This window comes from Podarcis filfolensis (genome assembly GCF_964270895.1).
Source record: "Podarcis filfolensis genome assembly, chromosome: 10".
Lineage (NCBI taxonomy): Eukaryota > Metazoa > Chordata > Lepidosauria > Squamata > Lacertidae > Podarcis > Podarcis filfolensis.
The window spans coordinates 27,109,167-27,125,635 of record NC_139612.1 but is presented as its reverse complement, the minus strand read 5'-3'; the positions used below and the strand labels follow the sequence as shown (position 1 = coordinate 27,125,635).

At 40.9% G+C, this 16,469-nt stretch overlaps 1 protein-coding gene across 2 annotated transcripts in view; it reads left to right on the top strand.

The window, feature by feature from the left end:
• Positions 1 to 8,222, top strand: part of NELL2 (neural EGFL like 2) — a 108,181-nt gene extending 99,959 nt beyond the window's left edge. For both annotated transcript variants that reach the window (XM_083574466.1, XM_083574465.1), the window contains 4 exons: positions 681 to 874; positions 1,616 to 1,792; positions 2,845 to 3,069; positions 7,459 to 8,222. In XM_083574466.1, coding sequence (XP_083430592.1) covers positions 681 to 874; positions 1,616 to 1,792; positions 2,845 to 3,069; positions 7,459 to 7,509 — 647 coding nt within the window. In that variant the 3' untranslated portion in view covers positions 7,510 to 8,222. The remainder of the gene's footprint in view (positions 1 to 680; positions 875 to 1,615; positions 1,793 to 2,844; positions 3,070 to 7,458) is intronic.
• The last annotated feature ends 8,247 nt before the right edge of the window (positions 8,223 to 16,469 follow it).

Sequence of the window (16,469 nt, the reverse complement as noted above, 5' to 3'; positions counted from 1 at the left end):
GACTATTGGCCATGCAGCCTGGGGCTGATTGGAAATGTAGCCGAGGGCCAAGGTTCTCCATCCCTGGTGAATGTCGTGATGCAGTGAAGGTATGCCAACTGCAGATTGCACCAGCAAGGCAGAGAAAGCTCAGTCTGGGTCTACAAGCCACATGCAAACTTAAGGCTTATCTGAGTACTTGGCAGTTCTGCTTTTTCCAGTGCCACATGGGTCCTCAATTCTGCAATGTAGGTTGAGGCTGCCTCCAAGAACTCTCAACAGTTCTTCTTCTCATATGGGTCCCAACAGCCCCACATATTGGGCTAGCAATCAAGTAGCCCTTTGGCCTGGCCCAGTCAACTTCAAGGCACCCATTAATTTGAACTTCAGCAGGTTGGAATCCAAGGATACAATAGATTGAATAAGAATACTATCCCAGTACTTAAAGCTAATATCTGGAAGTTCGTATAAGAATTTCCTTGCTTAATATACAGTAAGTAAGGCTCCACACAGTTATTTCACTTGAACTTCCACTCACGTAATTAATGGTGTGTAAATTGTAATAAGAATAATTTAGACTTGAATGCATATTACTATGGAACTGAGGCTTAATGGGTGAGGACAATTTCTCTCAACTATAGCCAGGCCAGTTTTTGTTAGTGTCTTTAGTTTAAAATCAGTCCATGGTTGTTTCTTTGCAGACATTGATGAATGTGCGACAGGAAGGCACAGTTGTGCCAATGACACCATTTGCTTTAACTTGGATGGTGGCTATGACTGCCGGTGTCCCCATGGGAAGAACTGCACAGGGGACTGTGTTCACGAAGGCAAAATTAAACACAATGGGCAGATTTGGGTTTTGGAGAACGATAGGTGCTCTGTCTGCTCCTGCCAGGTAAGTCTGATCAGCATTAGCAGGGGGTTCTTTGAGGGGTGGGAGAAGGCGAAAAAGCAAAGGAGGAAACTGAAGATAGAATAGTTTGTTCACTCCTCCTCCCCGAGGGATGAAGGTGGTATGCTTAAGTCACCACTGCCGATTTACTGAGGCAGAAAAATAATCAATTTCGCCCAAATTTCCTGTTTCCAACAGATGGCAAGGTGGGCGGAGCTGTCGGCAAAACTCACGTGCCACAATTTGCACCAATAGTAGCTCTTTCTGCTAGAGCAAGGTCACAGCTGGATCCAACCCACTATATTCAAAGAACATAGCCCATCCTTATTAGAACCATTATATTATCAATTGTGCACAATATTACAAATTTTTAATCCTTTCCTTCATTTTAAATTAGCTTTGAGAATTTAAGAGCCCTGCAGACTTACACAAAAGGCCTCTCTAGTTGCATGCAACAGCACACTCCTCACTTGTGACTGTTGCTCTGGGGCAGTGGAGGTAGAACTTAGCCTTACCTTTAGTGAATTAGTCTAATCCTGTTTTAAACCAAATCTCGTGGAAATGCTTTCCATATTTTAACTATGCACTGTGTGAAGAATCATTTCCTCCTTTTGACTTCCCTGAATCTCCCATTCTTAAACTAGTCCTGTAGCTTCGCAAACTGTTAGTTATTCATTTCCCTCACCATAGTTATGCAAGCTGATTCTAATTTTTACTGCATGCTGCTCTGTCTCGCAACGGTAGAGTGGATACGTAATGTGTCGGCGAATGGTATGTGATTGTGAGAACCCCACAGTTGACTTATTCTGCTGCCCTGAATGTGACCCAAGGCTCAGCAGTCAGTGTCTACATCAAAGCGGTGAGATCTTATACAACAGTGGAGACACCTGGGTTCAAAATTGTCAACAATGCCGCTGTTTGGTAAGTCCTCCTACAATAGACGATTAAATCAAAACCATTTGCAATCATTATGAGTTAGGTAAAGGTAAAGGTACCCCTGCCCGTACGGGCCAGTCTTGACAGACTCTAGGGTTGTGCGCTCATCTCACTCTAGAGGCTGGGAGCTACATCTGCCTTAATTGTTCTTTTATTGTGCATGTTTGTTTCAATCAGTTTTTAAAAAAATGAAATTAAATTTTTCTATTGCTCAATTGATCAGAGACTGAAAATTTCAGACTGCAGATAGAATCATGGAATTTTAGAGTTGGAAGGGACACCAAGGGTCATCTAGTCCAACCCCCTGCAATGCAGGAATCTCAACCAAAGCACCCATGACAGATGACCATCCAACCTCTGCTTAAAAAACTCCAAGGAAGGAGAGACCACAACCTTTCGAGGGAGACCATTCCACTGTCAAACAGCTCTTACTGTCAGAAGGTTCCCCCCCATTATGTTTAGTTGGGATCTCCTTTTTTGTAACTTGAAGATACATCTAATCACAACATGAAAATCTGTTGTTCATATTTGACTGTAAAAAAATGGTTGAAAGAGCAGCTTGAAATAATTGAAACCCAAGGAGTACACTGCAAATATTTATTGAAAGTGAGTCCTTATCACGGAAAGAAGTTTCCCCCCAGCACAGGGTGCAATTCAAAACACGCTTGACACCTTTTGAGATCCATGGAACTACATGAACAATTCACTACTTAACTCTGTTGAAATCAATGTGACTTTAGCATGCCCAGTTTTCTCAGAGCTAGATCCTTAATCATTCAGTTTCCATTGCTTGCCTTAAGTAACTGCAAACAAAGCCACATCACACACCTCTGCCATTTTTTTTGTTAGAAGTCCCACTGTGTTCAATGGGGCTTCTGGCAGGTTAGTGGAAAAATACACCCCCAGCAGCACTCAGCCTGAACAAGCTTCCCTGTCCCTTTTTATGATGGTATAATAGTGTCTTAACATAATATGAATGATGATGATATAACAACGTAGAATTAATGCTCCTTTGTCCATTTTTTTAAAAAAAACAGCAGGGTGAAGTGGACTGTTGGCCCTTGCCTTGTCCAGATATGGAGTGTGAATTCAGCACCCTCCCTGAGAATGAATGTTGCCCTCACTGCGTCACTGACCCCTGTCAAGCAGATACCATTAGGAACGATATCACCAAGACTTGTCTGGATGAAACTAATGTGGTTCGCTTCACCGGGTCCTCTTGGATCAAGCACGGCACAGAATGCACCCTCTGCCAGTGCAAGGTACTGAAGAGCTAAATCGAGCTGTAGAAGGGTCTTTTCTAGTTGGCCTTACGGTTTATAAATATTGATGCATCTCATCTAGTCACTGGGATGTCTCTTTCCACACTTGCAACATAAATCATTCAGTGTTGTTGACATCATTCTTTTCTGCCAGGGGGACAGGAGCATTCAAGAATCTGGATAATGGTTTAGATGTACCAGCAAGGCAAAATTCTCAAAGTCCACGCACTGTCTGACCTTGAAGCTATCTAGCCCTCTATACATCTACATATGGTATACTTTTTATGGAAATATATTGGCTCAGCTGTGATTGCTGATCTTGCTGTTATCAGTTTTTTGGGGGGCATTTTGAAGATATTTAAACTATCAAACGATTTCTCATATAGGCTATAACCTTCTACACCTCCCCTCCCCCCCAAAAAAGTATTTTCTGTCAAGAGAAGAAAATTACCCAAGACAATCTTGAAGCTTTGCGGTGATCAAACAGTTTTTCATGTTCTGTTGTGGCAATAATGGAAATACAGCCATTGCTTCCTTGTTTTTATAAAGTGAAGGGAACAGAATCCACATGATAATTTGGGTCTTTAGTATTCCTCAGGGTCAACAAGAAACACTTATCTGAAGAAGAAGGGCGCACAGTGATATGCTGACATGACTCTTGCAGCCTCTAAAAATAGTTAAGAAAAAGGGACTGGAATAAACTGTTCTCATTTATACAAGTGATGTAAAGTGCATTTCCTACTTTTCTCACTGAACCCAAACAAGGACTCTACCTGCTACACCCCAACCCACCTTTAGGGCTCTTAAGTTTAGAGAAAAGGTGAATAAGGTTCTTCATGGTGCAGACAAAGTGGATAGAGAAAAGTTTTTTCTCCATCTCTCATAACACTAAAACTCTGGGACTTCCAATGAAGCTGAATATGTGAAGATGTAGAGTAGACAAAATTGCACAGCATGTAGTTAAAGTATGGAAGATGCTCCCACAGGAGGTTGTGGTGTTTACCACCTTGGATAGCTTAAAAAAGAAGATTATGAATGATAAGGCTACTAGCCCTCATGGCTATGTTGTGCCTTCACGGTTGGAGGGTGGATGCCTTGGAATACCATTTGCTGGGAATCACAAATGATGAAAAGGTTGCAGTCAAGTCCTGCTTTCCGGTTTCCCATAGGCATCTGATTGTCCACTGTGAAAGCAGCATGATAGAGTAGATGGGTTATTGCCTCATCCAGCAGGGTCTTCCTATGTTATTAACTCATACCAATAAAGCAGAATTAGATAAATTGAACATTTACCACCTCCTCTTCCCAACATCCACAGTCTTATTATGTCATCCATATGATCCATGCCTGCGCAGCTTTACTTGAAAGTAGCTCACGTGCATTCAGTGGGGTTGGCTCTAAGTAATGGGTTACAGGATCACAACCTAACAGTGTAATCCTTTACATGCTTATTTTGAAGTAACTCCTACTGGCTTCAGTGGAGCTAATTTCCAGGTAACTGTCTATAGGATTGGAGCTTAGTGGATGAAAAGAAAACTCAGCTGTAATTTTAGGACTGTGCACAACTCCCTGACCCACCATTGGGGGGGTGCTCATCTGGGGCCCCCATGTTGTGACCCAGGGACCACCCATCCCATATCTGTTCCCAAATAAATTTAGGGGTGGACTAATTGGTTTTTTTGTTTACCCTATGGATTTATCAGCATACATCCAGATTTTATTTTTCCTTGTAACCACATACACAGGGGAATGGCCGGGGAAGAATATGTGAAATGAAAGAGCAGCTGGGGTTTTTTTTTATGTTGATGCACTGGAAATCATAATATACCACTTTATCCCTGAAACAGAATCTGTGCTTTATTTCTTGCCTAACATATGGTATAAGCATTTTGGCACCTGAATTTTAAAACAATCCAAAAAGGTCATTCAAATTAGACTAATAGTACGGTATACTGTGTATACAGTAAAAAATTAAACATTAATGCTCTGTACATTAATAGAGTGCATCTCACAGAAGGTCATAGCTACAGGATAAGCCTCTGTAGCCAAGCTACAACAAAATAGGTTTACATAAAATCATTTAAGAATCCAGAAAAGCCGAGCATCGGCTGAAGCAGCTTTAAGCACAAAACCATTTTAAAACTGCATGTGGATAAAGTGAGCAGCAGGATTGCTGTCATGGTTTTCTACAGCAAGTCAAGAAAATAAAATAACAAATTGCCCAAATGCAATTTTAAGCAAACTTGTACCCTGAACACACCCGATCTCGTCTGATTTCGGAAGCTAAGCAGGGTCAGGCCTGGTTAGTACTTGTATGGGAGACCACCTGGGTATACCAGGTGCCATAGGCTAAACTTGTTTATAAAGGTAGTAACTATGTGATGTTTTTAACATGGGACTGCCACCAGAACCAGCAACCTCATGTCAACATCTTTCCTTCTGTAATGTCTAAGCACACCTCAGTGTTCTGGCATCATGGAGTCTGTCTTTCCACATTCACCACCAGCAGCCAATGATAAGAAAGCAGAGAAATTCATAACTTGAAAATGTCACTATACAGGGATGGGTGGATCTGCTGCAAAAATGGTGAAGCTTAAACTTCAGGGTCCCTAATCCTGGAGAGGCTCCAGAAGTGACTTAAATCCACACTGCTTAAAACTTTTGGGTCTAGTAGACCCAATCTGAGTCACAAGACTCAAATGGATTACTTCTTTGTTGTATATATTTCAACAACCCCAAAGTCTGAGAGTCAGTAGCACAGATGATGTAATGGTGCGGTGAACTGTCGTGGAACAACCCCATTGAGTAACAGTGGTTAGCCAGACCTTGTTGCTGGTTGTGAAAAGGCCCCCATAACCGTTCAAGCTTCAGGACCACAAAAATGTAGGTCTGCCACTGTCCACAGCTGAATGTGCCAAAATATTACAGAGAGACCATTTGTTTCTCTCTTCACTTGCATCCCAATATGAAGATAAACATGTAGTTCCCACCAAACTTCTACTGAAAGCAAGTAAATATTGGCAGAATTGGCATGTAATTGCATTTAGTCCTTTCAAGTGTGGAACTTTTTCAAAAAGTGTTTGATTTTGTTTTGGTATTGTTTTTCTGAACGATCACCTACTTTAAACCTTCTGTACTATAAGAGAACCAAACTGGGAAAGGGAAGGAGAAACAATTTTATCCTCCCTTTCTTGAATAGTTTAAGTTTATTCAATCACATCTTTCCCTCTGTTCACGGGAAATGTGTGTCGGATGAAGAAACGTAAGTTAAGTTTGAATTTTGGGGTCCAAAGGCTCCACAAATCCATGTTTGCAAATTTATCTATTTAGTGCCTTAATGTTCTGCCTTTCTTCCATCATGAAACTCAAGGTTGCATACAATAGATGGGCCAGCCAGATGCTGCCTTGACCCACATCTGCTTAGGTGCAGCAAGGTGGGCCTAGGCTTTATAATTGGGAGAAATCAGGCCCCATCCACAAGCCATTTAAACCAAGCTACATGGGGGAAAACTTATTTAGTGCTGCTTGCTAGAACATACAGTCCAATTTAAACCAAAGCAAACAGATTTCAGCTAATTTACAATCTTAATACCTCTATTTAATTAGCTTCTGGACATGGTTATCAATCTCGTGTGCATCAGTACTTTATAGCTAAAATGAATTGTGGAAACTTGCAAAAGTTATTTCTCCAGTTTCATTCACCTAACAATTCAATTTAATGGAAACACTGCTTTAAGTTAGGCCTGTAAAAAGCTTCTGGATAAGTTACTTCTGGCCAGTGCTTTTTTCCTCCTCTAGAAAAATAGGTGCCGGTACTTACCATGAAGTTGATACCGTAAGTGCCACACTTTTTAACAACAATGAAAGTTCAACCCTTCAGTATCTCCTGAAAAAAGCACTGCTTCTGGCTAGTAAAACAGGTGAAAAGGAAGGAAGGCTACTGTAAGCTACAAAAAAATTTGAGTGTTATTTTTTCATGCAGTCCTTCCTTGACATTAGTGGAGAGTGCTGGCTCGTGTGGCAGTTTCCTCTTTGGAACTGCTGAGCATTCATGAAAGCAGCATTTGCCTCGCTCTGCACTGTGCAAATGTGTGGTTGCTGACAGCATGGCTCAGCAGTGGAATCTGCCTCTGGCATGCAAATACATTGGATGATTGCCTGATGGGAACTCAAATTGCTCTCTTTATGTTGACATTCAGAAGTAAAAAAGCCACTAAGTTAATTTTCACCGGAACATCAGAAAGAATTTAATGCAGAATTACTAGATAGCAAATGCTGGTATTTCAGCACGTGTCCAAGCAGTCATGTGTAAATGCTTATACTCTGTTTAAACAAAGTTGTTTGCATGAATGTGAATCACCTTCTCTTGTTTTTCTTTGTCTTCTCTAGAATGGGCATGTTTGTTGTTCGGTGGATCCACATTGCCTTCAGGAACTGTGAAGCTAATGACCATGTATCACAGGCAGGCAGTTTCTGGCTATAGAATTTTTTCCTTCGCAAAAGACTTACAGACCAAAAATTGTATAAAGCCTAAACTGGAGCAAGACCAGTTTTCCCTCCCAATTAAAGTGCAGAAATGCTATGAATTGAATGAGCTGTCACTTTCCTCATGCTGGGTGAAATGTGTAAGACTAGTAATGACTTCAGATGTATAAACCTGTGTTTGGGTGTGAGGTTCAACTTCTGGTCCAGTCTGTGTTTGACATCATTATGTAAGATACTGGACTAGAGGAAAATTGACATGTTGTGTGTATAAAGGTGTCAGAATCCTCAAGAATGTAAAAAGCTTTCTGGAGTTTTGAAAATACACCTCATCCATGGCCACAGATTTATTTATTTTGTAGCCTAATGATATTTGAATCTACATCATCATTATTTTTTATTGCTCACTACAGAATTTGCCAGAAATCTTTTTTAAAAGGAAGATATCTTTTGGAAACACTGAATGTTGCAACAACATATGTACAGCTCTGAGAAACTGATTCAAGTTATTGTAAAAAAATAATAATAATGCACAGGCATGACTACTTAATATTGTCTGATGGGAGAAGTCATCTATATTTCCTCGTTCGACTGCACTTAGTTCTTGATTAAATTTGTTCAGTATAAGCTCGTTCTTGTGCAAAATTTAAATAAATATTTCTCTTACCTTATACTGTTGAGTATCTGTCATTGTTGCGGGCTACAGAATGCATTCTTTCATTGCTTCTCTTCTTTTGCTAACATTGTTGTAAGTAAATTTTCCCATTTGGCAAATTTTCCCATTATTTGACATAGTGCATTCTGCCAGGTCTTACCTCTGCAGCCGTTACTTCAACTGGTTTTAATGGGGCTTTTGCAGTGGAGGTTCTATAGCAGCTGTGTTTGATAGACAAATCAAACTCTGTGGAGGAAACCAGCAGAATCCTATGCATGCTTACTCGAAGGTAAGTATCACTGGATTTGCTTGAACTTATTCCAAGGAGGTGTGGATAGGATTGTAGCTTCATGCCAGTCCTCTAAAATCCTTTATACACTCCCCAGTGTACACTTGCTTCTGTGTAGACATGCACAGGATTGTACAGTTTCTGGTACAAAGTGAAGCAGCTGTTAGAGTTCTGTTCTTCTGAATGTAGCTAGAACTTCACAACAATGGGTTCTTTGACTGGGATGCAGGAGTGATCATCAGATATAGGTAAAGGTGTTGTTGTTGTTTTGTTGTTTAGTCGTTTAGTCGTGTCTGACTCTTCATGACCCCATGGACCAGAGCACGCCAGGCACTCCTGTCTTCCACTGCCTCCCGCAGTTTGGTCAAACTCATGCTGGTAGCTTCGAGAACACTGTCCAACCATCTCGTCCTCTGTCGTCCCCTTCTCCTTGTGCCCTCCATCTTTCCCAACATCAGGGTCTTTTCCAGGGAGTCTTCTCTTCTCATGAGGTGGCCAAAGTATTGGAGCCTCAGCTTCACAATCTGTCCTTCCAGTGAGCACTCAGGGCTGATTTCCTTAAGAATGGATAGGTTTGATCTTCTTGCAGTCCATGGGACTCTCAAGAGTCTCCTCCAGCACCATAATTCAAAAGTATCAATTCTTCAGTGATCAGCCTTCTTTATGGTCCAGCTCTCACTTCCATACATCACTACTGTGAAAACCATGGCTTTAACTATACGGACCTTTGTTGGCAAGGTGATGTCTCTGCTTTTTAGGATGCTGTCTAGGTTTGTCATCGCCTTTCTCCCAAGGAGCAGGCGTCTTTTAATTTCGTGGCTGCTGTCACCATCTGCTGTGATCATGGAGCCCAAGAAAGTAAAATCTCTCACTGCCTCCATTTCTTCCCCTTCTATTTGCCAGGAGGTGATGGGCCCAGTGGCCATGATCTTCATTTTTTTGATGTTGAGCTTCAGACCATATTTTGCGCTCTCCTCTTTCACCCTCATTAAAAGGTTCTTTAATTCTTCCTCACTTTCTGCCATCAAGGCTGTGTCATCTGCATATAGGTAAAGGTAAAGGGTGTTAAAATATGGTTGGAAAATGTCAGACTAGCAGTTAACTTCAAAAATAATAATAATAAAGATCTTAAATGTTTTGTGGAAAATAATGTAACATTCTGCTGAAAACCATGAAAACTGTGGAGTTTTTCAGATGATATCTATTGATATACAGATACATGGAAACAAGCACACACACACTTTTAAAGACAATGTCTATAAATAACAGATACTCGAGGGATTTGCTGTTTTATCCACAGATTCTGTCAAGCAGCAATCAGTGTTTTTTCAAGCAGTAATGCAGGCTCCTTGGAAAAGGGGCTGTTTTAATGTAGCATTTTCCTGTTTGCTAATAACTATCAGGGGATCGTGTTTTGCCCTTCAGATGCAATGACAGTTGTCTGCAATGACAGTTGTGTGTGGGAAACACAACCGTCTAATGTGATGAAAGAAAATACTGTTTAGGGATGCTGCTGTGATTTTATTACAGGATGTGTTTAGGTAGTAATGGGAGGTAAAAGAAAAGATGATATTCTGGTTCATGGAAAGAAAAGCTGTTGAAGGATATAGATCCCAATGGAACCAACACTAGCAAGGACCAGGAGCATATCTGTATCTAACATCCAGATCACCTAAATAGGAGTAGAATTGTGCTAAAAGAAGAAGGGCAAAATCTTAGTCAATAAATCCACAGCTTGCATAGATCTCTGGGCCTCAAGATGAGAATATAAATGGCAAATGAGACTGCACTGCAGAAATACCATTCAGGCTATCCATGCTCAAGGCTCTTAAATATTCAACAGAACATGGCTGAGCATTGACTATGTGGACGGAAATTCATATTGTCACTCAGGTGCACAGCTGCATCATGTGGAAGCCTACAGAACATGAGATGATAATGTGATTAGATGTCATGGAAGAGAACTGTGCTAGACGTGTCAACGTGCTGGCAAATCGATGAATGCAAGGGCAAAATGGTTCCTTTCTGGTACTATGGGGAAATAACTATGGCTCTGGCATTATGGAAAATGAACTCAATGAAGTATGGAGCTTGTGGCTTGTTCAAGGGGGAAGATTGCAGAAAGAAGCATCCACACTATTAGGGCTTCATGTCACATCAGACGGCGTTATGTGTGTGAGGGATCATGGCCATTCCTCCTCTGTACAAAGGCTTTCACTGGTCAGGTAAGTGGCTGAGCTGAGGCATAACATTCCCTTCACACGTGACTTTAAGTGTACCACAATCAGTGCTATTTTTGTGGAAAAATGAGTGCCTAAACTTGTCATGAATGCCTCCCTTGTTCTCTTAGAACGGCAATGCCACCTCTCTCCCAAAAAAGCCCAACAACTCTGGGCAATCTCCCCCCATTTTCTGAATTTTGAAAAATAGGGGGCGTCTTATACATGGGGGCATGTTATACACAGAAAAATACAGTACTTTGATTCTGCACCAGTCATATTTGAAGATTTAATCTCAGATCTCACTCTCATGGATTTGGTTACTGCCAAATCAAAGCTACCTCATACCTCTGGGACTGGGGAACACCCTCCTGCTGCTACTTCTACAGTGAATGTGCCATGCTAAGAATTAAGTGTATGTTCATCTGACATGATTGCCTTATCCTGTGCTGAGTTAGGTCTGTCACTGAAATCAATGGACTTGGACATGTAAATCTGTGCAGGAATGGGATGCATACGTGTAATGAGACATTAAAATGGGGAAGTGAAAAAAGGGACTTCAAAAACCCTGGTTGTAAAAATGCCATTATTGTTTTTAAGCATATAAATGCCAAAAATCTAGAAGCCCAATGTAAAATTACTGTTAATTAGTACATTTCCCCATTATTAGAATTTTTCTTACTCTATAAAATACAAGTATAAAACCTCCATACTTCTGCAGACAGCGTTCACCATATTCTTCTAGACAACTTTAAAGATTAATTTCAGCAACATAAAATTTTAATTATTGTGTAGCAGAACAATCTATCATATTATACTCTGTCCATTAACAGTAGCCATGTACAATTACCATGTTCTGAAACATTTCCCCCTCGCTGGTATCTTTTTACCATTTGTTCCTACTTTAAGCCATAACTCTTTTGATGTCTTCTCATGCATCAGACTGACTATGTGAAATCATGAATATCATAAAAATTCCATGAGTCCTTCAACTTATCTATCTGGAGTCATTCAAGGTCAAAATAAACTGATCTGCATCAGTGAAGCTAGGATATAGCCCCATAACAGTATAAAACAGTAGGCCAATAACAAAAAATAAAATAATAGAATTGTGCTACAGTGTGATTCATTCAAAAAAATGAATGTAATCACAGCCTACAATACAAACCTCACCTGAGAATTACCCCCATTGAACTCATTAGGACTAATTCTAGTGTAGACATATTTAGGATTGCAGACAGTCAACGTTAATGGATTCTCTATGCCATTACATCTGCAAAAAGATTGATATTGATATATTGGAAGGACAAAAACATGGCCTCTTTTGATCAATGGATAGATGGCATGACAACTCTTACAACCATGAATGGATTGCTTTCAGAAGAAGATTGTGTATGGGCAAATTTAATAATATTTGGAAAGTATTCACTGAAACCAAAGTGATCCTTGAATCAAAGTATATTTGAGGGAAACAATAAGTTCATCCTTTTTACATGTATGTTACAGCATATAGTTCTGTAATCTTAACTGCTCTCCATTTGATGAATGGCAGTTCAATGTATCAGCTGACTCCATTTGCCATGGCTTCAAGCACAATGGAAAAACATTTCATTGTCACAATCTCTGAGAAGCCCTGTGATGGGGTTCTTCAGTTTTGTTGACATTTTCTATAAGGGCTGAGGAGCTTCTTTCAGAAAGATACGTCCAAAAATGAGAAGTCCCATTGTTATGGGCCACTGAAATGAAGGTTAACGTGTGCTTGGGTTGAGCACATGCTTTTTCTATATATGGCAGGAGTGGAGACCTGAGGTTTTCCAAATATGTTGGGACTACAACTCCCACAATTCTCCATGCAGCAGCTGGAGTCCAGCAACATCTGAAGGACCACAGGAAGCTTCATACTTCTGACATAGTGGATGTGTAGGTCATTTTTTATTTTTACCGTGTAGATCAACATTGTTTATTCTATCTGGCCACATCTCCCTAAGGTCTCAATCAAAGGCCTTTCCTAGTCCTGATTTTCTAATTCCTTCATCTTGGAGATGCCAGGAATTGAACTTGGAACTTTTCAGCAAGCAAGACATCTGCTGTTATCACTGAGCCAAGACCCTGGAGCTCTGAGGGCCACACATTTATTCTACGGTCATGGTTTTATTTAGCAATTATAGAATACTTTCCACAGTGAACTCCCAGTTGCATTAACAATGCAATCTTTTTGATACAGTTCTGAGTGTTGGGTGAAGGGCACAGCATGCAAAAGAAAAATTACAAACAAAGTATTTCATGCTAAGATGTGCTGAGTGGTGGCTGTCTCCATTGATCTAATATAAATCAGATTACAGAGTGAGAGAGATGTGGTTATGCAGTTGCCTATCTCATATCTGGAGAGAGAAAATCCTCCCAAAAAGTATAATGGCAACAAAGAACAATGGATGGTTTTTGTTGTTGTTAAATACAGCCGTTGCAGGATATGAATTTGTGCCACTGTAATCCTAGCATGTGGTTTCTTGTTTGCAAGAGACGACACACTCTCTTGCTGAGATCTATGGGGATTTGCAAGCATGAAATTAGCCACTGGAAAATGGCTACATTTTCCAATCTCAACATCTCCAATTAGTAAAGAAACTACAATAAGTGAAAGGGGAAGGGATGGAAAGAAGAACAGATGAAATAGCTGCAAGTTGTTTTTGTTTTTTACTCCTGTAGAGAATTTTGAGTATAAACGCACACCCCTGAAACACCCCCAGAAGTAATGATCTAGGGACTGCACTCTTCAATGGATGCTAAGTGCAGAATAAGCATATGCTCAGAAAAATTCAAGGTGCCTTTCACTGATAGCATTTGGCACACTAGCTGAACCCTTCTCTGGATGACACCAAACATATTAGAGTGCTTGACCTTGCTTTCGTCATGCAACCTCCAAGCCATCTGAAGGCAGTTCTGTTCATTATGGTCACCTGCATCAGAAGCCCAGCTTCAGAGGTCAGAGGAGTAGACCTTGGGTACAAGGCTATTTATGTGGTTCCCCGCGTAAATGAAATGCCCTTGCCATAGAGACCCAATTGACATCAATGCTCTTATCCTTCACGCGCCATTTGATTTCATGGTGTTTTATTGCTGCTAGTTTTTGCAGCAGCGGCTGCTCTGATAGTCTTCGTTTGGCACTTGGAACTATGTTATCTTCAAATTTCTGGTGTCCAGTTTGCATCTCTTTAAAGTAAAAAACATAAACAAAAAATGGGACACAGATTGGACATCGGCGGGGGACATTCAGAAGCCAGTAAGAGAATGTTTCAACCTTCCATGACACTCTGTTGCTGTTCTTAAGGCACTCAGTCTTGAACAAAGTAACTTCAAATGGGGACTCCAGCAGGAAACTGCTGAACTGCAAGGGATGATAGGCTTCAGTATGAATCAAGATAACTGGTGTTGTCTGACATACCAAATGAGAGCCCAGAGGGTGGCAACACAAGAAGGGGCCTTCTCTGCAGTGTCTCCCCGTTTGTGGAATGCTCTCCCCAGGGAGGTTTGCCTGCCACCTTCATTATACACCTTTAGGCACCAAGCAAAAACATTCAACAAGGCCTTTGGCTTATTGGCATCCAATGCCCTTTAAATTTGTCGTGGGAGGGGGAGATTATTGGTTTGTTTTGTCCTTATTTTTATTATGTATTTTGTGTTTATAATAGTGTGATTTTATGTTGTGAACTGCTCTGATATTAATATTAATATAAATATAAAAATAAATAAATATAAATATAAATATAATAACTCTAAGTCAAGAAAGCTTATTCCATAATATATTTGTTAATCTGTCTATCTCACCCATTGTCAAAAATTACAGGGTTGGCTACAACAGTACAACAGCTAATTAAAACAGTCAGAAGTTTAAAACAATACCTAATGCAACTACATTCCATTTGTTGCCATTACATGACGGGCCAGCATATCCAAGAATACTGAGCAAACCACTGAAAGAAGATGGGAAATCTTAGCTGGTGCCAAAAACTAGACAACATTGGCACCAGCCAAAACTAGAGGGCAAGGTGTTCCATAATTGAGGTGCCTTCAAGCAAGAGCAGGGCAGGTAAATGGCCCCTAAGCATTTAGGACTTTGTACATCAAAACATCACCTTTCAGTGGGCTTAGTAGGAAATATACAATCAGTGCAGGTTTTTCAAGGTTGAATCACATGAGCCATCAGGACCTTCGGGGCAGTGGCAGCTGTGTTTTTCACTTGCTGCAACCTCTAAACCATTTTCAAGGGAAGTCCCAAATATTTATAAATTCCTTATGCACAGGTAATGATGTACACAGGGAGAAAATATGTACTGCACATACAGGACAGTTACAATCACAGGGTATGGCAAACACAGGCGTTTTATTTCAGCTGAGTATATATGCATCTCCTGCAAATTAAGATGCATTTCCTGCTGACATGTGTATTATTAAACAAAATTTTCAGGATGTCAGGGCAGGTAGAGCGGCCTGTGTTGTTTCCTTGCGTGCATGGAGGCTTCTCTGCTCTCCTGATTGCAGGCTGTCGGAGAAATCAATATCTCATTTCTCACATCAGCCAGATGGGTAAACCAGGCAAAGCTTTCGAACGAAGCCTTGTGCATTCAGACGCAGGGCGGGGGGGACATGTTTTCCCTGTTTCAAACTCTACACTTTACAAGCAGCTATTGACAGCTTTGAAGTACTTTCTTCCAGGTCTGATCCATCATGGCGGAGCAAGAAGCTTTTCTGCGTGTGTGGTAAAAGTGTGTTTCCCAGCGTGACCCGCCAAATGCAATTATAAATTCACTAAGTGGTTCCTACCCTTAGATGTGATTCAGTAAACTGCAAAGCCTTGCCAGGAATCTGTTGAGATACCCTGAATCACCTCGAGAGGTGTAGCCCACAATTATATTTCCAAACACTATTTCCTAAGATCCCAGCTAGAGTAAGGTTACCAGACATCCCGCTTCCCAGGGACAGTTCCCGGATTTGCAAATCACTCCCCATACAAAATCAATTGAAGTTGAAAAGTGTCCCCGGATTCACTGAAAAAAATCTGGTAACCTTAAGCTAGAGGAAACAAAACTCTTTTGTGGCAGCTTATAAGGTATAGCCAGCATGACTCTATTGATCCTTACAGAAATGTGGATTTAGGCTGCAATTTTATACAACCTGTCCTGAGAGTACTTCCCACTGAATGCCGAGTGGCTTACTTCTGGGTAGACATGTATAAGATTGTATTGCTGGTAGGATAAAAATTAGCCAGTGCTATATTTGTGCATTCTGAGAAAAGGAATCTTCACATACAGTGGTACCTCTGGTTACATACACTTCAGGTTACATACGCTTCAGGTTACAGACTCCGCTAACCCAGAAATAGTACCTCGGGTTAAGAACTTTGCTTCAGGATGAGAACAGAAATCGTGCAGCGGTGGCGCAGCGGCAGCAGGAGGCTCCATAAGCTAAAGTGGTGCTTCAGGTTAAGAACAGTTTCAGGTTAAGAACGGACCTCCAGAACAAATTAAGTACTTAACCCGAGGTACCATTGTACATCTTTTTCATATAGCCATTTAAACTACTTACAGAACATTACTTCAAATTACTTGGTAACAGAAATGCAGAGGGCCTACTGGGGAGAGCATGCAGGGGAGAGCACGCAGATCTCCTGCAGCCCCAGGGCTGCCCCCTGACTCCTGATCCCCGGGAGAGCAAAGGAGAAGAGAGTGATGGTGCAAGGTTGGGAAGAAGAAGAAGA